Source organism: Macrotis lagotis, chromosome 2 (assembly GCF_037893015.1).
Source record: "Macrotis lagotis isolate mMagLag1 chromosome 2, bilby.v1.9.chrom.fasta, whole genome shotgun sequence".
NCBI lineage: Eukaryota > Metazoa > Chordata > Mammalia > Peramelemorphia > Peramelidae > Macrotis > Macrotis lagotis.
The window spans coordinates 67,794,244-67,818,113 of NC_133659.1; the positions used below are offsets into that span (position 1 = coordinate 67,794,244).

A 23,870-nucleotide genomic window follows, 5' to 3' on the forward strand; every position below is an offset into this window, starting at 1 on the left:
TTGACCCTAACCTAATAGCTTTTACATTCCAGAAAAATATACTTTTTTATTCTCTTGCATGAACTAACTCAATTCCCATCCTCACTGATTTCCTCTGCCCATGGACAAATCAGAGCTTAGTCACCTATGATTTTGAATTGTTCATGTTTTGGTTCATTTGTTTCTTCCCCCTAATGATATTACATATTCCTCCCAAGCTGGACCGGGCACAGTCCTCTTTTGTGTTCCCTGAACATATAAACTAGGACTAGATGTAGGGTTGATATGCAAATTTTGTAGCTCTGAATGTGTACTAGCATTATTTAAAACAATTTTTCATTTGAGAAACCTATCCAAGCACCTAGATTTGTGTGTCTAATTTTAAGTTGCATTAGTTCGTAATATCAAGGAATATCTACCACCCTCTCAAGAGAGCTTATCTTCCACAATTTCCAATAATACAAAATTACTTTTAGACCCAATAGGTGGAATACAAAACTATGAAAAGCTATTCATCGTCAAGCATCCCATCTAAAGCCTGTTCAGGGAACAAAGCTTGAATTTTAGTGTTGCGATGCTGACCTCTAGCGGAGGAAGTTAATTCATCATAATTTGTTTTTCTGAAGCTGCTCTTAAAAGACAGCTAGTTGTCTTTCCAGTCAGCAATATGTCTGGAAGAAGTTAAAAGACCTTTTCTAATACATTACCATAGTCAGAGAATAAAGTCATTAACCAACATTCTGGTATATTCACATTATCAATAACGAATTTATAGAACAATTTCTTGTGATAAATCATTTTGATAGATTTTTTAAGTTGTTATTTTCTCTTTTTAGATTGTCTATGTTTCTTCCTGTATTCCTTCTGAACAATCTTATATATTCTCATTTGGTCTACTGGTGACCTCTGACTTAATTACTATACACCAGATGTACAACCCCCCAAAACCAAAAGCTGGCAAAATATTTTGAGGATGTACCTAAAATCTGGTACTCTATAGTAGAGATTCTTTTAAATCTCTCAAATATCTTTTAGCTGAAGGAGAAAATTTCCCATGACCATATTAATGAGATCACAGATCCATGAAAGAATCATGAAGTTAGGAGAGATGAGTTCAAAGGCTTCTCCCAACCCTTAGTAGCTGTATGATCATGGATAAGCCATTTGGCACAGTCTCAGTTTCCTTAACTGTCAAATGGGGTAACAAAACCTGTAGTACCTCCATAGGATTGTTGTAGAGAACAGATAATCAGAGAAGGTGATTCCAGAATCTTCCTCCCATTCTGGTGCTGTAAAATCCTTACTCTAATGAATAAGCTGCCTCTTATCTCATGGTCACTTCTTTTGCTGCAGTTTTTAATGTAGGTAATATTGCAAACTTAGAATTAGTTAATAAATTCTAGTCATTATTGCTGTTATTAAAACCATCATCCCAGAATGGTTGGATGTGACCTCATTTGCCATATAATAACAGACACAATAACCAAAAAGGGATTTCTACTGTAGCATACCCAAGAAGTGGTTCTTTATCCTTTGTTTAAGGTCTCTAATGAGGGCGAGTTCAATAGCTCCTGAAATAACCCATTTCTTTTGAAGATAGATTTAATTCTTTTTTTTATTTTTTACTTTTTAGGTTTTTTGGAAGGCAACCTGGGTTAAGTGGCTTGCCCAAGGCCACACAGCTGGGTAATTAATTATTAAGTGTCTGAAACTGGATTTGAACCCAGGTACTCCTGACTCCAGGGCTGGTGCTTTATCCACTACGCCACCTAGCCGCCCCTTAATTCTTTTTTAAAAGAGATTTTTATTCATTTTTTTTATTCCTAAATTCTCTTCTCTCCCCCTCTCAACCAATGAGAAGACAAGAAAAACAAAACCTATTTAAAAAAGTATTGTTTTACAAAGTAAATGTCTAGTATAACTATAGATAACTTTTATTCTTAAAGTTTTTTTTAATTACATTTAATTTGCATCACTACATCTTCTATTTATTGTTCTTGGTTTCTTGCCATCCTCATCACCATCCCTATCTCATAAAATTAGGAGCTGATTTTATTTTTTTAAAAACCAATAGAACAGAGGAGAAAATATTTCTCATATTATAATCTTTCAAATAGTTGAAGATGACTCTCCTATCACCCTGGGCCTTCACTTTTCCAAACTAAAACACCCCCGTTCCTCCACTTGATCCTTGTGTAATATAGCCTTTTAGCATTCTGGTTGAGCATCTCTTTCTCTCTTCCAGAGAATTTATTAGTACATATTTTAAAATATACTGTTTAGAGATGAGCATAATACTTCAGAATTTGTTTTAACAGAATAGAGTACAGAAAATGATCAACTCCTTATTTCTGGAAGCTATACCACCCTTCTTTTGGAGGTATACACTTTTGACTGATATTGAGATTATGGTTTGCCAAGTCCTCCTGATTCAGATCTTGCCTCCCCTTTTCAGACCAATTCTGCTAACTATGATTTTCTCAACTTATACAGGGGAACCCAATTTTTTGAATCCAGGTGTAAGATTTTATATTTCCATTAAATTTCATTTTATTAGATTCATCCTAATACTCTAACTTTTCAAGATCTTTTTGTATCCTAATTATTTCCTCCAGGGTGATAGTTTTCCCTACCAATTTTTGTCATCTGCAAATTTGATGATCATAACATCCCTTGAACATTAATAGGTAGTCCTGAGTCTTGGTATTCAGTTTTTAATCCATCTTCTTATATTATCATCTAATTCATATCTCTCAATATTCTCCACAAAGAAATAACATGAAATCTTTATCAATTTAAGAGTTTAGTAGTCTTGCAAAAAAAAATGATGTGAAGCCAATGAGGTGTGGTTGATACATAGAATATAGCAAGATTGTTGGGGTTTTTTTTCAGTTTCAGTTTACTCCCTTTTTTCCACTCATTTCCCACTCGTTCTTTGTTTGAGATATAGGCTTAGTAGTTTTGCTGATTGAGGAATTTTTATTAAAGAAATGCTTTGGGGGCAACTAGGTGGTGCAGTGGATAGAGCACCAGCCCTGGAGTCAGGAGTACCTGAGTTCAAATCCAGTCTCAGACACTTAATAATTAATTACCCAGCTGTGTGGCCTTGGGCAAGCCACTTAACCCAGGTTACCTTCCAAAAAACCTAAAAAATAAAAAATAAAAAAAAAGAATTAAATCTATCTTCAAAAGAAATGGGTTATTTCAGGAGCTATTGAACTCGCCCTCATTAGAGACCTTAAACAAAGGATAAAGAACCACTTCTTGGGTATGCTACAGTAGAAATCCCTTTTTGGTTATTGTGTCTGTTATTATATGGCAAATGAGGTCACATCCAACCATTCTGGGATGATGGTTTTAATAACAGCAATAATGACTAGAATTTATTAACTAATTCTAAGTTTGCAATATTACCTACATTAAAAACTGCAGCAAAAGAAGTGACCATGAGATAAGAGGCAGCTTATTCATTAGAGTAAGGATTTTACACCACCAGAATGGGAGGAAGATTCTGGAATCACCTTCTCTGATTATCTGTTCTCTACAACAATCCTATGGAGGTACTACAGGTTTTGTTACCCCATTTGACAGTTAAGGAAACTGAGACTGTGCCAAATGGCTTATCCATGATCATACAGCTACTAAGGGTTGGGAGAAGCCTTTGAACTCATCTCTCCTAACTTCATGATTCTTTCATGGATCTGTGATCTCATTAATATGGTCATGGGAAATTTTCTCCTCCAGCTAAAAGATATTTGAGAGATTTAAAAGAATCTCTACTATAGAGTACCAGATTTTAGGTACATCCTCAAAATATTTTGCCAGCTTTTGGTTTTGGGGGGTTGTACATCTGGTGTATAGTAATTAAGTCAGAGGTCACCAGTAGACCAAATGAGAATATATAAGATTGTTCAGAAGGAATACAGGAAGAAACATAGACAATCTAAAAAGAGAAAATAACAACTTAAAAAATCTATCAAAATGATTTATCACAAGAAATTGTTCTATAAATTTGTTATTGATAATGTGTATATACCAGAATGTTGGTTAATGACTTTATTCTCTGACTATGGTAATGTATTAGAAAAGGTCTTTTAACTTCTTCCAGACATATTGCTGACTGGAAAGACAACTAGCTGTCTTTTAAGAGCAGCTTCAGAAAAGCAAATTATGATGAATTAACTTCCTCCTTCCTTTTGCCTTGCAAAAACTAAACAAACGAATGAACAAAAAACCAGAAATGCTTCAAATTTTTACCTTTCTGCTTCCTTTCTAATTTTAACAGTATTGCTTATGTGTTTATGTGTGCAAAAAAAAATCATTAATTCAATGTAATCAGAATTATCCATTTTACCTTCTGTGATCCTCTCTGTCTTTGGTTTGGTCATGAACTCTTCCTGTATCTGACAGTTAATTTCTCCGTGCTCTACTAATTGTTTTATATCACTCTTTATTTATAAATGATATACCCATTTGGGGTCATTCTTAGGATAGTATAAGATGTTGGTGTCTGTCTACTTTCTGCCATGCTGCTTTCTAGTTTTCCCAGCAGTTTTTTGTTGAACAATGAGTTCTTGGCTCAATTAGTTCAGTTTTTGGTTTTATTAAATACTGTGTTCATTTGTTTCTATATATTATATACCTAATCTATATCATTGATCAACCACTTTATTTCTTAACCTCTACTAGATTGATATATATATATATATATATATATATATATATATATATAGAGAGAGAGAGAGAGAGAGAGAGAGAGAGAGAGAGAGAGAGAGAGAGTATAGTTGGAGATTTTGTATTAGTAGACTTTCCTTCACATTTTTATTCATTAACTTCGTTATTTTTGACCTTTTCTTCTTAGATGAATTTTGTTATTTTTTTCTAGCTCTATAAAACAGTTTTTTTGGTAGTTTGGTTGATATGGCATCGAATATCAATTAATTTAGGTAATAATAATATCACTTTTATTTTGTAGGTAATTTAATAGAAATGCTGATGGTTTCTATTCTGCAACTTTGCTAAGTTTGTTAATTTATTAAACTGATTTTAGTTGATTTTCTCATTTTTTAAACTGATTTTAGTTGATTTTCTCAAATTCTCAAATTTTATTGAATCATCTGCAAAAAAAATATTAGTTTTGTTTCCTGGTTACCTCATTTTAATCCTTCAGTTTTTTCCTTGTAATATTGCTATAGCTAGTGTTTTTAGAGTAAAACTGAATAATAATGGTGATAATGGACATCCTTGTTTCACCTAGATCTTAATGGAAAAGGATTCAATTTTATATGGATTATAGATAATGCTTTCTTTTGTTTGTAAATACATACTATTTAGCATTTTAAGACAAGTGCCATTTATTCTTATTCTTTTTTTCATATTCAATTAAAATTTGTTTATTTATTCTTATTTTGTGCAATTAATGTTTTTATACATTACTAAAATATTCTTGTTTAAGAGTAAACATAATACCCCCGCCCCCCTCAAAAAATATAGACCTGCATGAGCGACAAAGTAAAGGAGAGAGAAAAAAATAAAAATTAATAATAATGATGATGATGATGATGATGATGATAGTAGTAGTAGTAGTAGTAGTAGTAGTAGTAGTAGTAGTAGTAGTAGTAGGTATGGCCAGGTGGCGCAGTGGATGGAGCAGCAGCCCTAGAACCAGGAGCACCTGAGCCCAAATCCGGCCCCAGACACCCAACAATCACTCAGCTGTGTGACCCCAGGCAAACCAACCCAACCCCATTGCCCTGCAAAATCCCCCCCCCCAAAAAAGACCCAAAATAAAATAAAATAGTAATAATAATAATAGTAGTAGTAGTAGGGGTGGCTGGGTGGTGGACAGAGCACTGACCCTGAAGCCAGGAGCACCTGGGTCCAAATCCAGCCTCAGACACCCAACAATCACCCAGCTGTGCGGCTCCAGGCAAGCCACCCAGCCCCATTTTCCCTGCAACCCCCCCCCAAAAAAAACAACAATAATAAAAAATGTGCTTCAGTCCATGTTCCAGCACCTCCAGCTCTGTCACAGGCAGATCACATTCTTTATGAAAAGTCCATCACAAAAGTTACTTCCATTTTTCCACCATTGCCATTGCTGATCACAACTCCCTCCATTTGTACTTCTCCACTACCATATACTATATTTTCTCTCTCCTTTCACTCTGTCTCTGCTGTAGGGTAGCTGAATGTTATAGCAGACATATCCCTGGCCCTGGGGCCAAGAGGCCCCGAGTCCACATACCACCCCTTAGGCCCAGCATCCATCCTGTCCTAGGATCCCTAACAGGCCATCCAATCCCAGCCCCTTGCAAGAATTAAAAAAAGAAAATGTGTTGTATCTGACCACTTCCCCCCCCCCCCCCCACGGTCTATCCTCTCTTCCATCACGCCCATCCCTCCCTTCCCCCTGTCCCCCTTCTCTCCTTCTTAACTCCAGATGTCTATACCCCATTGAGTATAGATGCCTATACCCCATTGAGTATATATGCTGTTTCCTCTCCTAATAGTAGGAGATGAGAGCGAAGATTCCCTCATTCCCCCTTGCCTTCCTCCTTCCATATCATTGTAATAGCTCATTGTAATAAAAAAAATCTTATTATATGAAATATCTTGGCCTATTCCACCTCTCCTTTTTCTTTCTCCCATTACATTTCCCTTTTAGCTATTGACTCCATTTTTACCCCACATTTTATCTTCAAAATCAGCTCTCTCCTGTGCTTCATCTATAAAAGCTCCTTCTACCTGCTCTATTAAATGAGAAGGTTCATATGAGTATTATCAGTATCATTTTTCTATGCAGGAATACATGTAGTTCATCATCATTAAATCCCTCATATTTTCCCCTTCTCCTCCAATCTTTATGCTTCACCTGAGTCCTGTATCTGAAGATCAAATCTTCTGTTCAGCTCTGGCCATTCCAACAGGAACATTTGAACCCCCCTGGTTCATTGAAAGTCTATCTTTTTCCCTGGAAGAGGACATTCAGTTTTGCTGGGTAGTTGATTCTCGGTTGCATTCCAAGCTCTTTTACCTTCCAGAATATTACATTCCAAGCCCTACGAGCTTTTAATGTAGTTTCTGCTAAGTCCTGTGATCCTGACTGCAGCTCCACGATATTTGAATTGTGTCCTTCTGGCTGCTTGTAATATTTTCTCTTTGACTTGGGAGTTCTGGAACTTGGCTATAATATTCCTGGGGGTTGTTTTATTTTTTTTTTTTTGGATCACTTTCTCGGGAAGATTGGTGGATTCTCTGAATTTCTATTTTGCCCTCTGCTTCTAGTTATATCAGGGCAATTTTCCTGTAGTAATTCTTTGAAAATGATGTCAAGACTCTTTTCCTGATCATGACTTTTAGTACTCCAATAACTTTTAGATTATCTTTCCTAAATCTGTTTTCCATATCAGTTGTTTTTTCAATGAGATATTTCACATTTTCTTTTTTTTTTTAAGATTTTTGCAAGGCAAATGGGGTTAGGTGGCTTGCCCAAGGCCACACAGCTAGGTAATTATTAAGTGTCTGAGACTGGATTTGAACCCAGGTACGCCTGACTCCAATGCCGGTGCTTTATCCACTACACCACCTAGCCACCCCCACATTTTCTTCTAATTTTTCATTCTTTTGGTTTTGAAGTATTCTGTCCTGATTTCCCTTAAAATCAGCAGCCTTTCTACATCTGAAAGATTTGTTTTCCTCCGAGAGCTTTCTTATCTCTTTTTCCATCTGGCCAATTCTGCTTTTTAAAGCATTCTTCTCCTCAATAACTTTTCGAACTTTTATCCATTTGACTGATGCTGGTTTTTAACATATTATTTTCTTCAGCATTTTTTGGATCTCCTTAACTAAGCTGCTGACTTCATTTTCATGTTTTTCCTGCATCTCTCTCATTTATTTTCCCAATTTTTCTTCTGTCTCCCTCACTTGATTTTCATATGAGCTCTGTCATAGCCTGAGCCCAATTTCTGTTTTTCTTGGTGTCTTTAGATGCAGGAGCTTGTGCTTCCTCATCTTCAGATAAAGTGTTTTGATACTTCTTGGGATCATAGGCAAAGTATTTCTCAATGGTGTTCCTCTTTTTTCTCTGCTTACTCATTTCTCCAGCCTGTGCCTGGTTTGGGGGTGCTTCCTGAGCTTTTGAATATTATTGGGACACCTCCCCCATAGTCTCTGTCTTCCCACCTGGTCTGTGAATGACCATAAGCACACCCCTCTGCCACAGGGCTGAGGTGTGGGGGGGAATCCTGCTGTTCTATGGGGGGGGGCTCTAGAATGCAATCAGGATCTGAATGTGGTCAGAGTCCCCCTATTATTATTCTTTCTAATGTATTTAATAGAAACAGGTGTTTTTTTTTGTTTTCTGCATCTATTAATATAATCATGTTTTTGTTATTTTTATTTACTAATATAGTCAATTATTCTTATAATTTTCCTGATGTTGAACCAGCCCTGCATTCTGATATAAGTCCCACCATATCACAGTGTTAGAATTCTACTTAATTTTTTTTTGCATCAATATTCATTAGGGAAATTAGTCTGTAGTTTTCTTTCTCTGTTTTTACTCTCCTTGCTTTAAGTACCAAAACCATATTTGTATCATAGAAGGTATTTATTATGACTCCACTTACTTTTTCAAATCATTTATATAGTATTGGAATTAATTTTTTTAATATTTAATACAGTTTGCTTGTAAATCCATCTGGTCCTGGGATTTTTCTCTTGGGGAGTCATTAATGACTTGTTCATTTATTTTTCTAAAATAGGATTATTAGTATTCTATTTCCTTTTCTATTAATCTAGTCAATTTTTTGTTAATATTCAACCATTTCATCTAGATTATCAATTTTGGGTACACTTAATATCTCTTTATAATTGTGTTAATTTCATCTTCATTATGCATTCACTCTTTGCATTTTTTATTCTGATAATTTGGTTTTTGCTTTCTTTTTTAAAAATAAATTAAAGATTAGTTTATCTATTTTCATAATTTTTTTAAAAAATGAAACTAGCTTCTAATTTTATTTACTAATTCATTGATTTTTTTTTACTTCAAATTTTATTAATCCTTTGGTTTTCAAAATTTTTATTTGGTGTTTAATTGGAGATTTTCAGTTTGTTTTTCCCTAGTTTTTTTTAGTTGCATGACTAATTCATTGATTTGTTCTTTCTCTCATTTATTGATGTATATAGAGATACATGTTCAAGATTGAAATTTTAAAAAATCTTGTCACACTGAAATAATAGGTTAACCTTAACATGATGAAGTTTAGTAGAAAAAGTGTAATGTTAACCACTTGAATTCAAAAACTGAAGTTCATCATTTCAGACTAGGGCAGAGATGAATAGGTGTCACAAGTCAGGATTGTGACATGGTAGTCAGTAAAGCCAATTTGATCATAGGCTGTTTAACCAAGTCAAGCCAGCAAGCTTTCATTAAGCCCTTACTATGCACTAATTAACACATATGTTGTTATTCATTTGTTTCAGTCATGTCTGACTCTTCATGACCCCATTTTGGCAAAGATACTGAAGTCGATTACCATTTTCCTCTCCAATTCATTTTACACTTGAAGAAACAAGGCAAACAGAGGTTAAGTGACTTTGCTAGCTGCACAGTCACATAGGGTCACACAGTTTAGTAATCCTGGATTAGAATTTAGGTCTTCTTGACTCTAGACCTAGTGCTCTGTCCACTGTGCCACCTCCTTGCCCCCCCCCCCAACAGATGTATTAAGCCCTCCTTTTAAAAAATATAGTGTCCAAAACATGGAGATTTTTAATTCCACGTTTATTTGTTTAGGTTAGCTCACATCTAGAGTTTTAGGTTCCCTCTTTTTAGAAAAGATACTGATAAACTGAAGGGTATCAAGAGAGGGCTATAGAATCTCAAATTTATGATCTATTTTAAAGAATTGTTGATAGTAAGAGACATAAGTAAGAGAAGAATCAATAGTCATGAAATTGTCTTCAAGTATTTGAAAAGTAGCCTTGCAGTCCAGCAATTAGTCTTGTTTAATTTGAAGCCAAAAGGTTGAGATTGGAGTAATGGATTTGAACAATGGCTGCCCCAAAGTGGAATGGATATCCTTTTTTTTTTTTTTTTTTTTTTTTTAGGTTTTTGCAAGGCAAATGGGGTTAAGTGGCTTGCCCAAGGCCACACAGCTAGGTAATTATTAAGTGTCTGAGACCAGATTTGAACCCAGGTACTCCTGACTCCAGGGCCGGTGCTTTATCCACTACGCCACCTAGCTGCCCTGGAATGGATATCCTTGATGGGAAGAGAGTCTCTGGCTGGAGTTGCTTCTTCATCAGAGGCTTTGCAACCTCTTGTTAGAAACAGGGCAGTTGGAGACTGCTCAAGGCTCACAGTGGGTTGGACAATTCAATCCAAAATCCTTTCTGAAAGTCAGTATCATTTTTCTGTTCTGTTATGGTAGTGCAAACTATTGTCGCTGACATCAAAAGCAATATTAATCCCCTGACTTAGGTGATATATATTTTGACTCAGGGAGATCTGAAAGAACTTTTCTGCTATGCCCAGCACGAGCTGGAACTGTTCATCTCAACTTAACTTTGCCTATTTGGACTCATCTGTATAGAGCCTGACCTAGTTGTTGCTCTAATTTCCCTCTCCAAGTACCATTCAGTTCCATCCTTCTTCAGTCTCCTATTTCAGGAGGACCCCAGGTAATGATGGATTTTGGCACTTTTGGACCTCATCTTTTCAGCATTTACAGCATGACTTTGACAGCTTCTCTGCACAACCCATCAGTCTCTGAGCCCACGGCTGCCAGGGTATCAGAGCCAGAAGGGTCGGTGTCATTCTTTCTGTCAGCTCACAGCCATCAGCTTTTCTTTGTGAGGGATTGTGGGGGCTAAATAGTTGGCTCACCTCAATCAGCACATTATGAACTATACTTTGAAGCAATTATTTAATTGGGGACAATTAATTATAGGTGTTCCTTGGTACACACTCTTTGCCACATCTTGACAGAATTTTAAAGTAGAAGAATTCTAATGTGTTGAGGAAGTATTTCTGCATACACCTGAGCTTGTCAGCAGAAGGATGAGATCCTTTCACAAAGAACTTGACCTTTTGTGACTTTGCACATTTAAAGCAATTGTTGTTTTCTTTCTTTGATCAACAACTTTTGGAGGTGAGAAGTCATGTATTTGTTTCACTCTAGTCTCTTCTTTGTATACTCTACTTAACCCTGAAGTGAAGGATGCTCACAATTCCACAGTTAAAAAAGGAGACAAATTATGATTTCCATTTCTAATAATGAACAGTTCTGTTTCACATATGTATTGTGCAGGTAGGTAACAAAGTGGATAGAGCTTGGGGATTCAGGAAAACCAGACTTCAAATTTGTCCTCAGACTCTACCTGTGTGATTCTGGGCAAGTCACTCAACTTCTAGCTGCTCAGTTTCTTCAACTGTAAAATGGATATAATAACTCCTAACTCCCAAAGTAATAGTGAGGTTGAAAGGAGATAGTGGTAAAATGCTTTTTAAACCTTAAGGCTATACAAAAATCTAGCTGTTTTGACCCAGCAATACCACTATTGGGTCTTATACCCTGAAGAGATGATGAAAAAGGGTAAAAACATTACTTGTACAAAAATATTTATAGCATCCCTGTTTGTGGTGGCAAAGAATTGGAAATCAAGTAAATGTCCTTCAGTTGGGGAATGGCTTAGCAAACTGTGGTATATGTATGTCATGGAACACTATTGTTCTATTAGAAACCAGGAGGGATGGAATTTCAGGGAAGCCTGGAGGGATTTACATGAACTGATGCTGAGTGAGATGAGCAGAACCAGAAAAACACTGTACACCCTAACAGCAACATGGAGGTGATGTTCAACCTTGAAGGACTCACTCATTCCATCAGTGCAACAATCAGGAACAATTTTGGGCTGTCTGCAAAGGAGAGTGCCATCTGTATCCAGATAAGGAGCTGTGGAGTTTGAACAAAGTGCAAGGACTATTCCCTTTAATTTAGGGGAAAAAAACAGCTTATTGTCTAATCTTGTTACCTCTTAGACTTCTCTTCTTTAAGGATATGATTTCTCTCTCATCACACCCAATTTGGATTAAGGTACAACATGGAAACAAAGTAAAGACTGACAGAGTGCTTTCTGTGGGGGTGGGGGTGGGGGAGGGAAGCAAGATTGGGGGGAAATTGTAAAACTCAAATAATATCTTTAATAAAAATAAATTTAAAAAAATCTAGCTGTTATCATCATCATCATCATTTTATTTACCAGTGCAATTACAATTTACCAGATGAGTTAATGGCCATAACAATAACTGCAAAGTTATTGGTTCCTTATTAATTTAGGGTTCATAATCTGGAAATTATGGATGGATTGCAGTGAGTCTAAGAATTTGAATGGGGAAAAAATTACATCTTTTTTTTCATTAATCTCAAAATGAAATCTAGCATTTCCTTCAGTTATTTAAAAGCATTATTCTGAGAATGGGTCCACAAGCTTAATAGATTTCCAGAAGTGTTTATGACCCTCAGAAAGATTAGGAATTTCTACTCTAGATAAGATTCTTATAATTTGTATTTTCTATAAAAAGACTATTGCAATAGCCCCTCACTTCAGTCAATTCTGTCTCTTAAAATCAAAGGTTCAGGAATTACCCATTGCTAATAAGAGTATATAGGGCAATAAGGGAGAATAGCATCTGGTCTCTTTCTAATCTAAAATACAATTGTAGTTTTATAAAGTTATACTTCGTAGGATGAAGGAAAGGTAATTATATTGCAAAGTAGGTTGAGATAATTGATAAGGGATTGAAATGCGCTAGAGAACTAGTGTTAGCCAGAACTCTCATCTCCATCTGCCTTCAAGATATCTCTTCCTAGATCTTTTACTGGCAGTGCAAACTCATGTTCAAAATGAAGCTTTTTATCTTTCTCATGAAATTTGCTTCCCTTTGTAACTTTACTATTTCTTTTAGTGACACTATCAATCATCCTTTTGTCTAGGTCCAAAATATTAGAATTTTCTTTAACTCTCACTGTTCCTTCTCAATTACTGGGAATATCTATAATAATTTGTTCTCTCCTCTCTATTTCCATTGGTATCCTTTTTTGCCAGCATGTCACTCACCTAATGTCCTCCTACTAGACTGTCCCTTCCATGTCTAATCTCTTTCCCATTTTAGTACAGCTGAGAAACTGATCTTTACAAGCATAGATTCTCTCTCATAATCCTTCTGTTAAAAACAACAACCCTCCCCCCCCCCAAAAAATGTTCATTTTTCATTACCAGCAAGCCTCCTTTACTGGGCATCCAAAGCCCTCCAATGACTTGCACCATCATAGCTTTACACCCTTAATTATCAGGTGTTCCCTGCTGTTCTTTCTATACTCTACAGAAGCTGCACAACTTCTAAAATACCAAGAGCTGATTCTTTACAATAGTGTTAAGAAGGCCTCTGAGGATAATCAGTAATTGGTCTAACTTTGACCATCTCTTGTTGTCATTATTGTTTCAGTCCTGTCCAACTCTTTATGATCTCAGTTGGAGTCTTCCTTATTCCAGGCCTTCACTCTATCCACTGTGTACCTTGCTGTCATTTAAAAAGCATTTTCATCATGATTATATATAATATGGTATATGAAACATTTAAGGGAGCATAGCATTTGATATTTAAAGTAAATATTTACCTTAAAAATTAAAATTCTCTGAGTGGCTTGGTGGCGCAGCGGATAGAGCCACCAGCCCTGGAGTCAGGAGTACCTGAGTTCAAATCCAACCTCAGACACTTAATAATTACCTAGTTGTGTGGCCTTGGGCAAGCCACTTAGCCCCAGTTTGCCTTGCAAAAAACTAAAAAAAAAAAAATTAAAAAAATTAAAATTCCCTAGATATATACTGTTATGTGCTGTGTCTGGAAACTTCTTGACTTTGCCCCCCCCCATTTATTTCTTTTCTACTTATCTTTTAAAATCAGACTCTTAAGTGATACATTTTTGAGGAAGCTTTCCATGATTCTCCCTAGTCAGTAATGACCTTTTCCCTATTGGTCACTTGGACTTTACTCTCATCTTTCCAGTGCAGCTATTTAGTATTATACTTAGTTATATCTGTCTGGATCCTCTCCTTCACGGCCCTTAAGTTCCAAGAGGGTACGAATCATACATCATGTATCTCATCCATTTCCTGGCATATTTCTTTGAACACATTAGGTACAATATTAAATATTTTGTTGAATAGAAGATTATAGGATGGTGGCCATAGTATTAGCAAAGTTATAAGAATGAAGTATGCTCTTATCTAAAATTCTCACTTTAGTGACCCTATTGGAACTTATATATTTTAGAAGTCCTAGGGAATATCACCAAATTTCTCCTCTTGAAAAAGAATATGGCATTTGAACATACCAGTAATCCTTTACTGAGATTGATTAGGCTTTATTTGAAATACACAGATATTTACCCAGATTTTAACATCCAGTGTGCCATCATCTCCTCAAGATTACCTTAAAACTTTCCTCTCTATATTGTATGATGATCAATTATGATGGACTTAGCTCCTCTTAGTAGTTCATTGATCAAGGACAATTCTGAAAGACTTGTGATGGACAATACTATCCACATCCCAAAACAAAAACTATGCTGTCTGAATGTAGAACAAAGCATATTATTTTTACTTTTTAAAACTTTAACGTCTTTTTTTTTTTCCCATTGTAGCCACTGGGTACTTGAGTTCAGTTCAGCCTATGAGGAATCATTATTCAGACTCAGGAAAGCAAGGTTGGAAAGAAAATAAAAATTTACTAAAAGAAATTGCAACATATAAAGAAATGATAGGTCAAGAGAGACAGAGACAAAAGAACAGTCAAGTAGAGCTGACTGGGCCAGTGAGTCAGAGAAGACTGGCCTTGAGTGGATGTCCCACCAAGATTTTTATCTTCCTGCCCCTTATCCAGAGGGCAAAAGCTGAATTCCCTCCTCTCTTATGGATTGGGAATTAGGTAGAGGGTGAAGCCTAAGGAGATCAGGATACAAATTTTATATTAAACAATGAAACAATCGTAGTTGTTTTACATCTCAAGACCCAATGTAACAAGATTCAACATCTTTAAGATTGCAAATTTTGTTTCTGTTACAATCATAATTTTCTATATCTTTTCCTTACATCACTGTGGTTTTCCCCCTTTAGTTCTGATTGTTCTTTCACAACATAACTAATATGGAAACATATTAAATTTGATTCTAGGGGCAGTTAGGTCACACAGTGGATAGAGCACCGGCTCTGGAGTCAGGAGGACCTGAGTTCAAATCGGACCTCAGACACACTTAATAATTACCTAGCTATGTGACCTTGAGCAAGTTGCTTAACTCCATTGCCCTGCAAAAACTAAAAAAAGAAAAAAAAACATGATTGCCTGTGTGTGTGTGTGTGTGTGTGTGTATACGTACATATCCCTATACGTATATTAGATTGCTCACTGTCATGGGGAAATAGGGGAGGGAAGAGAAGGAGGTAGAAAAATGTGGAATTCAAAAGATTTCAAAAAAGATGAATATTAAAAACTATCTTTGCATATAATTGGAATAAGTAAAATAAAATACCAAATAAAAAAACCCACAAAACTTTTTTCTCCTTGTAGGAATTCAGGATGGACACAATAAAATTGAAAGAACTTGGCAAAGTATAATGGGTTTTTTAGTTGGGATGTTATAAAGGGGAAACTTTTAGGGAAAAAACATTGATTTGAGGGAAATTCCTACATGTTCCCATTCTTGCTTTCTAGGTTGACAAGGAGAGAGGCAGAATTCAGTTAATGCCCACCTTTAAGACAAAGCAAATCATTAGAACTTTACCGCCAAATATGAAGGGGATTCATTGTTTGATAATATTTTCTTCACAAATTTATTGGCAATATTACACTTGATGTAATAACCAGGATATCTCTGAATTTAACATATTAAAATTGAATAGTGACTTTCTTCGATAATTATTCTACCTACTTGCTGACCATTCCTGGATCTGATGAATTAGAATCTTAGAGTTGGCAGGGATCAGTGCTAAAGGTCAGCCACTAATAAAATTGTGACTCCCTTCTATAGCACCCCTAGACAGTGACAGTACATTTACTTTTTAGAGATCTCTAGTGTTTGAGAATTCATGAGGTTCTGAAACAGCCTGTTCCATTTTTGGATATTGTATGTTCAAAATTTCCCTTCCTGTAACTTCTGCTTAATGATCAGCATTCTCCTCTTTCTGACCAAGCAGAACAAATCTATCCCTCTTTCATAAGGCATTTCTTCATATGTGACTCTAAAATTATCTTAATATTATGAATTTATGGCCATTGAAAAATTTAAAACAAATATGTTTTCCAAATGCTCATATAAATGCTCCCCCAATTATTTTAAGCATTTTAGCAGAAAGAAACACTTTACTACTTTCTTCCATAGAATGGCCATTCCAACTGCTGCATCAGCTTCCTAAGAAAAAAAGCCTCCCTCTAGTACATTGAATGGTATTTTTACAGAGGACATGGTTCTTTCACTGAAAGATCTGAATGAAAATATCACAGAAGAACTATGGAAGATTTTACTCTTCATTTATAGTAGAAATAGCTACACCAATGGGATCGCAGTTACAGTGATTGCCTAAGGAAACTTTGGTTATGTGTAATGGAAAGAGACTTGCATTCAAATCTCAGCTCTGACACCAAATGTGTATCCTTGCTGTCGTCCATAACTTCTCTGAGTCTCAATTCTCTCATCTGCAAAATAGAAGAAATATTTGCAACCTTACTTCACTGGATTGTTATAAGAAACTTGCTTTATAAATTTCCATATGCTAAACACATAAACTTATTATTATTTACCCAACCCCAAATGTTTGTTTCAAAGTTCTAGGATGTGCTTTTTATATTTTTTCTATCTTCTCCCTTATGAAATTTAACTTCTTATTTCTGGTAGTTTGAATGACTCAAAAGGCAGTGGGACATGGCCACCAAGATCTTTCCTTCCCTCGTCTTCCCACCCTTATTCCTTTCTAATTCACTATGTCCTGGGAAACCACATAATTGTGCTTATTTGAATTGCATATGAAATAAAAACAGTAGATTCTGAGGGAGGACCATTGGTGGTAAAATGTGCCAGGGTCTGGTTCTTGATTATGTTGGATACATATAGTATGTTCATTATAAATGTTGGTTGATTTGACTTTACCTGTATGCCCAAAAGGCCTTATTTCTAAATAAATGATCTGTTGTGATAGTATTCTGATACAAAGTACTCTGGCTCAGATTGACTTAAAAGATTTTTACTGTTGTTGAGTTGTTTCAGTCTGTCCAGCTCTTTTGAAAAAATAAACTGGAGTGGTTTGCCATTTCATTCTCCAGCTCATTGTTATAGATGAGGAAACTGAGACAAACAAGGTTAAGTGACTTGCCTGGGGTCTAATGTCTGAAACCAGAAGATGATTCTTCCTGACTCCAAGCCCAGTGTTCTATCCACTGTGCCACCTAGGTACCCTGACTTAGAAGGTTAAAGTTTAAGAGAAAGAAATAAAGTTCTGGACAACTTTCCAGGGAAAGAACTTATCAAGAATGAAAGTCTTAAAGAATCCCATTTTATTATTGATGACACTTTTAGATTGGCTTGCGTTGGACTGAACACTGACTTTGTAAATATTTCCATGAATGTTCCCTGCCTTTGTAGCTTAATAACTTTAATTATTCTTCAAACTCCAATGGACTGAATTGAGTCATTATATTTAGATTCAATATGACTTCTCATGCTTTCATTTATTTTCCATAAAAGTATTTTGCATGATTTTAAGATTTTGTTTAGGAAACTTTTTTTACATGAAAATTTACATTTTTACTATTTCATTTTAAAATCAAGGGAAGAAGAGAAGAAACTGACAGTTTAAGTTAGTTCTCTATTACTTTGACATAGAAGCAGTTATGAGAAGAGGGAAAGAGTGTTGGACATATCCAATAAAGATACTCTTTCATACAGTCAATCAACCTTTATTGGTTTTCAGGTGCTAGGCACAAGAAAAACATGAAACTCCCTACCCCTAAAAAAACTTAGATTTTTTTAAACTTTTAAATTTATTTATTTTGAATTTTACAGTTTTTCCCTTAATCTCACTTCCCTCCCCCCACCCCCTAGTCTGATAGCCTTTACATTGTTTCCATGGTATACATTGATCTAAGTTGAATGTGATGAGAGAGAAATCATATCCTTAAGGAAGAAAAATAAAGTATAAGAGATAGCAAAATTACATAACAAGATAACAGTTTTTTTTTTTAAATTAAAGGTAATAGTCATTGGTCTTTGTTCAAACTCCACAACTCTTTGTCTGGTTACAGATGGTATTCTCCATCACAGATATCTCAAAATTGTGCCTGATTAAAAACTTACACATTTTAGAGGAGGAAATATAAACAAAATAAATATAAGATCTTTTGGGTACTTGTATTGTAGCTTGGAGATGAGGAGCCATCAACAGCAATGTCCTTAGTTTTCTGCTAACTAGAGAATCCGTTAGAGTGCCCCCATTAAGTCTTCCTTGGCAGAGATAGGAATTTTCATCTCATAATTAGAGGTTAAAGGTTCCATTGCATTAAATCTTGATATTTAGAAATATATCTTTCTGTATTTAGGCTTTCCCAAAAACAGATCTGTCATGCTGGGCAAGACTTTTATCATGTGGCAGACTGTGAAAAACAACCCACAAATTTGATAAAATATGATACCTTGATATAATAACAGTTTATATGAAGATAAAAGAAACGCTCTGTGTGTGTGTGTGTGTGTGTGTGTGTGTGTGTGTGTGTGTGTGTGTGTTGTGTAAAGAGCCCCAGTTTTCATAGAGGGATTTAATTATGAATCTAATTATTTGGAATTTTAGCAAAATACAGGAAAGATGATTAAATTAATACTAAATATAACAATTTCTTTTCTTTTTCAGGGTCTCAACATAATCTTCCATGTAGCTTTGGCTCTCTTAAAGGTAAGTCTCTCTTTGAATTTTAATAACTGTATGAATTTTTGGCCTTTCTATAAGACTAGAATGCCATAATATGAATTTTATTTTCTAGAACACAGGGTTAGAGAAAAAAGTAAAATCTCGGGGTTGTTGTTGTTGCTGTTGTCTTCCCTTTAGGATTATTGTTATATTTGTGAATCATTTGCAGGTGGGAATTTGGAAAGTGATGTGTGAAATCCTTATAGAGATGCCAGGGCTTTCTTCAGTTCAATTTGAAGTTGTTTCCCTACTTACTGGAATAATTAGGAGAAAGTAGAATTCAATTATAATAACATTTTGGAATTGTAACCTTCAGATTCATATAGTACTAATGCGCTTGATTAAACAAGACATTTGCTATGAGGTTAAAGGAAAGAGCCTAAGCAGTTTTTAACCTTTTACCATTTGCTAGGTGCCCTAAGTTATATAGCTGTGGCCTTTGAGTCAAGGAGACTTGAGTTTATCCATTTCACACATTTATCAACTTTCTGAAGATAAACAAGTCACTTGATTTCCCTCAGTCTTAATTTTCTTAACTGAAAAAATGGGAATAATAGTAACACCTCCCTCACAGGGTTGTTGGGAAAAACTAAATGAGACAATGGATATAAAACACTTTGCAAACCTTAAAGGGCAATATATTTGTTAATTTATCATTATCCTTAATATTATTAAAGGGCTTTTATTAAAGGACAAAATAGTGATGACTTCTAAGCTCCCAGTTAGCTGGTCAACCTCATAATATACAAAATTGATATCCAAGAAGTATCTCTTCAAAGCACCACTGGCATACTTGAAAGAAAATGATGATTTAGTAGTATCATTTTTCACTAACTTTCTCCTCTCTGTTAAGGACCAGTTTGGAGAGTATTCTGTAGATACTGGACAGAAGAGATTTCATGGAATCTCTTTACATAAGAATTTTCCATACTTTTTCTCAGAACCCTAGTGTTCTAAGAGATATGGATTGCAGGGAGGGGAGGTGGGAGTAGGGATTCATTGTAAAAATGATAATGTTCATTTTGTTTATTTTTTAAAAATGATAATGCTCATGGTATTTTCTCATCCAAAATACTTCACACTTATTTCAGAGATCTGAAATTTTGTCACAGGCGATCCTTCCTTCACCAACTGAGAGTGTTAGCCCTTTTTACAACTTTACAATTTGGTAAATGAACTTTGACTGAAAAAATCATCACCTTGCTTCCAACCTGGTAGCCTTTGAATTTCACTAAATATTCCCATTCTTCTTCCTCCTGGAGGGTTGGGAGTAGAGGAGGAAGGTGGGATTTATGATTTACATACCTATTATAAGAAGCTTAGTGGTAAAGGGAGACTTGAAGGAATAAGAAAAGACTAAAAAATAAGCTAACTAAAATGTAAGAAGAATACATTCTTTTTCTTGTACTGAGATAGTGTGATATTAAGAATCCTGGAGTTTATAATAGTTGGCTTTTATAACACTCCACAGTATAAATTATTTCATTTGGAAGTGAAATAGGTGATGTGGGTATTATTATTCCTATCTCACAGATGAAGAAACTGATACCCTTTGAAGTTATAGGTGTCTTGTCCATGATCAATCCTTACAGTGAAGGTCAATGTGGGATTTGAATCCGTATTACCTTCCAGCATGCTCTTCTCTCTGCTGTGCCTCCTCTCAGGAAAGTTCTACTGAATACAGAGTCTTATGGTGGGTGTTAGAGGGTTGTATTCTCATGGGTTCCTGAGGTTGGCTTTGGGGTTGTCTTCTCCTGCTTGTAAATACAGGAATAAAGTTTACAGGGCTGGCAAGAAATGCATAGACATGTCCAAGGTTTCCTTGGCTCTATAGAGAAAAAGGATATGCAAGTACAGGGGTGAACAGAATCCCGGTGCAGGCCAGACTTAGAATATAGTGTATGTGGAAATACATCATATCCTACATAAGACATCCTACATAAGTTAACTGTAGCCATGAATAGAACTCTTAGACCAATCTTCATCCAGAAGCATGTCTCCCAAATAATTCACAGATTATATGTGATTCAAAGAATATCTGAACTATAGTAATAGGATTGTTGATTTAGAGATGGAAAAGACCTCAAAGATCACTTAGTTTAATCTCTTCATTTTACAGATTAGGAAAACTGAGGCCTAGAAGAGTGAAATTATATACTCAAGGTCATACATCTTGGAAGTGATACATCTTGTTTTTTTTTTAAGTGTCAAATCTGTGGGTATAGGGGCTATTCCTTGGTCACATTTTCATAAACAGGTTACAGTGCTGTTCTGTTCTATTTTTTTGCATTTGGGGAGAACATATTTCTTGCTAGAGAAAAAAAGAAAGTAGGAATATCATTCTGATAAGACTGGTTGACTTAGAATAGTATTGTTTAAAGGTGCCTACTTTTTATAAAGTGCTTGAATCCCATGATGGGCGTTGAGTCTGTCAAGTAAGGAAGAAGCTGTGATAAAATGAGTAAGGATGATTCAGTGAAGTAGGTGGCATAAAGAGTTAGCATCTTTTAAGATATATTAAGTGCCCCTGGGGGGATTAAGTATGCATATATATGCATATATCTATATACATATATATATTTACTCACACACACACATATATATGTATATAAATGTATACACACACACACACACACACACTTTGACTACTGAGTTTTCCTTTTAAAAGAAAAATAAGGGGGCAGCTAGGTGGATAAAGCACCAGCCCTGGAGTCAGGAGCACCTGGGTTCAAATCTGGTCTCAGACACTTAATAATTACCTAGCTATGTGGCCTTGGGCAAGCCACTTAAACCCATTTGCCTTGCAGAAACCTAAAAAAAAAAAATAAGAAACTGGCAGAATTGAGCAAATTTGATTTTTATTTGTTAGATCACTAAATATTGCAGCCTAAGTAATTTTTAAGCATAACATATGTGTTCAATATGTATACAACGATTAACAATTTAAGGAGCTGTAATTGTTCAGTTTATGTAATCTGTTCAGTATTATGACCCTTCTGTGACATCTTAGATTGTTTAATGATTTGATGTATCTGAAAAACAAAAACAAGGTATAGCTATTTGAGAATTGCCATTCTAGGAATGACCCTAGTATCTAAACTGATAAAACAACAGATGGAAAGATATGGACAGACTTGTTCTGAGAGCCTTTCAAGTTAGTAAGATCTGCCAGAGGTTGGGTTCTGCTGGCATAGCCCTTGAGAACCTCACCATTCCATCATGAGGCATCAGAGAGCTGTTGATGAGGAATTATACTATACTGGATTATAATGCATGCAAGAGTCGGTTCACTTTGATTGGTAGATGGGTTCTTCAAAATGGAGTAGATGACTTCTTGTGTGACTGTAAGAGAAAGCGGAAAGGTTAATTTCCAAGTCTCCTTTTACTTGTCAGTAGAAGAACACAGAAACTTCTAGATAGCTCCTTCTGATTCTTATTCTATAGTTAATTGCTGTGTGACCTTGGACAAGTCATTTAGTCCAAGTCTTCTCATCTGCTCAGTGAAGATAATAATATACCTCATTCTTCATAGAGTTATTGTGTGTATTTCAAAGAGAGCAACAAAATTCAGAGTTTAAAATGTATCCCCTCTATAATATCTGAAAGTCTTGGGGAAATGAAGAGGAGTCAATCAAATGAGAAAGGGAATGTTAATTTTGGGGAAAAGCATGCTGCTCTGTTTGGCTAGAGTATACCTAAAGCAGGTCAAGGTGAAGTGAGTCTGGAAAGGTAGACTGAAGTTAGATTGAGGACTCCAAATGCCAAACTGAGGGCAAGTCACTTAATCTTGATGCCTTGCAAAAGGACAAAAAAAAATAACTAAAATAAAATAGTTTTTAAAAAAAAAAAAAGAAGAAAGCTATCAAAAGTAATCCAGGCAAGCAATGCTAAAGGCCTGAACTTGACTGATGGCCTTTTCATTGGAGAGAAGGGGGAGAATTTGAGAGTTGTTGTGGATACCATACAAATGGGTGCATACATATACACACATTTATCTTTACTTAGTAATTAAATTGAGAAATCATTTACTCTTTTTTTTCTCTCAGTGTCCCATATAGAAATATATGAATCAGGATTCTGTGGTACATTAGTTTATTTATAAACCTAGGAATCATCTGCCTTACATAGATACAGCAGACCCTGACATTTAATTTTGTTTCATAAGGTTTCAACCCTTTGAGCTTCTTTTCTTTATATCCACACTACCCTTCTCACTCCATAGCCCGAAAAATCTACTTAGTCTTTTTGGGGATCTGTTCTGACATTTAGTGAAAAATGATGATTGCTTTGTTTTTACAACTTTCATAGAGTGTGAGTCAGCCTTTCATTTATTTTCAGGGAATTGGCTTTTTGCTCATGCAAAAATGTAGACATTTCTAATTTGTAGTCCTGACTGTTTAGATCCATCCATAAAAGGAAATCACTGGGGCGGCTAGGTGGCGTAGTGGATAAAGCACCGGCCCTGGAGTCAGGAGTACCTGGGTTCAAATCCGGTCTCAGACTCTTAATAATTACCTAGCCGCGTGGCCTTGGTCAAGCCACCTAACCCTGTTTGCCTTGCAAAAACCTAAAAAAAAAAGAAAAAAAAAAAGAAAATCACTTATGTTTAAAAAGAAAAAGAGAAACTTCTCTTTCACTCTTCTTCTCAGCTCTACTCCTAGTTCTTTGGACATCTCCACCTCTTCCAGCAGCTCTGATAGAACCTTCTTCCCCTGTAACTCCCCTATTCCATTTGATGAGATGCTCCTGGGGTGTCCATTTGAGGTAATACCTAAGCCAGCCAGACTCATTTTTTCACTTTTCTGGCTCTGCTTCTGAGCCTTCCCCCCCACCCCCACTTTCACTTTTTCACCCTCTTCTGGGTATAG

General features: G+C 35.6%; 1 protein-coding gene across 10 annotated transcripts in view; it reads left to right on the top strand.

Annotated features, from left to right (window-relative positions):
• RABGAP1L (RAB GTPase activating protein 1 like) overlaps nucleotides 1–23,870 on the top strand; it is a 716,515-nt gene that overhangs the window by 499,628 nt on the left and 193,017 nt on the right. For all 10 annotated transcript variants that reach the window (XM_074222075.1, XM_074222079.1, XM_074222077.1 and 7 more), the window contains one exon: nucleotides 18,946–18,987. In XM_074222075.1, the coding sequence (XP_074078176.1) occupies nucleotides 18,946–18,987 (42 nt within the window). The remainder of the gene's footprint in view (nucleotides 1–18,945; nucleotides 18,988–23,870) is intronic.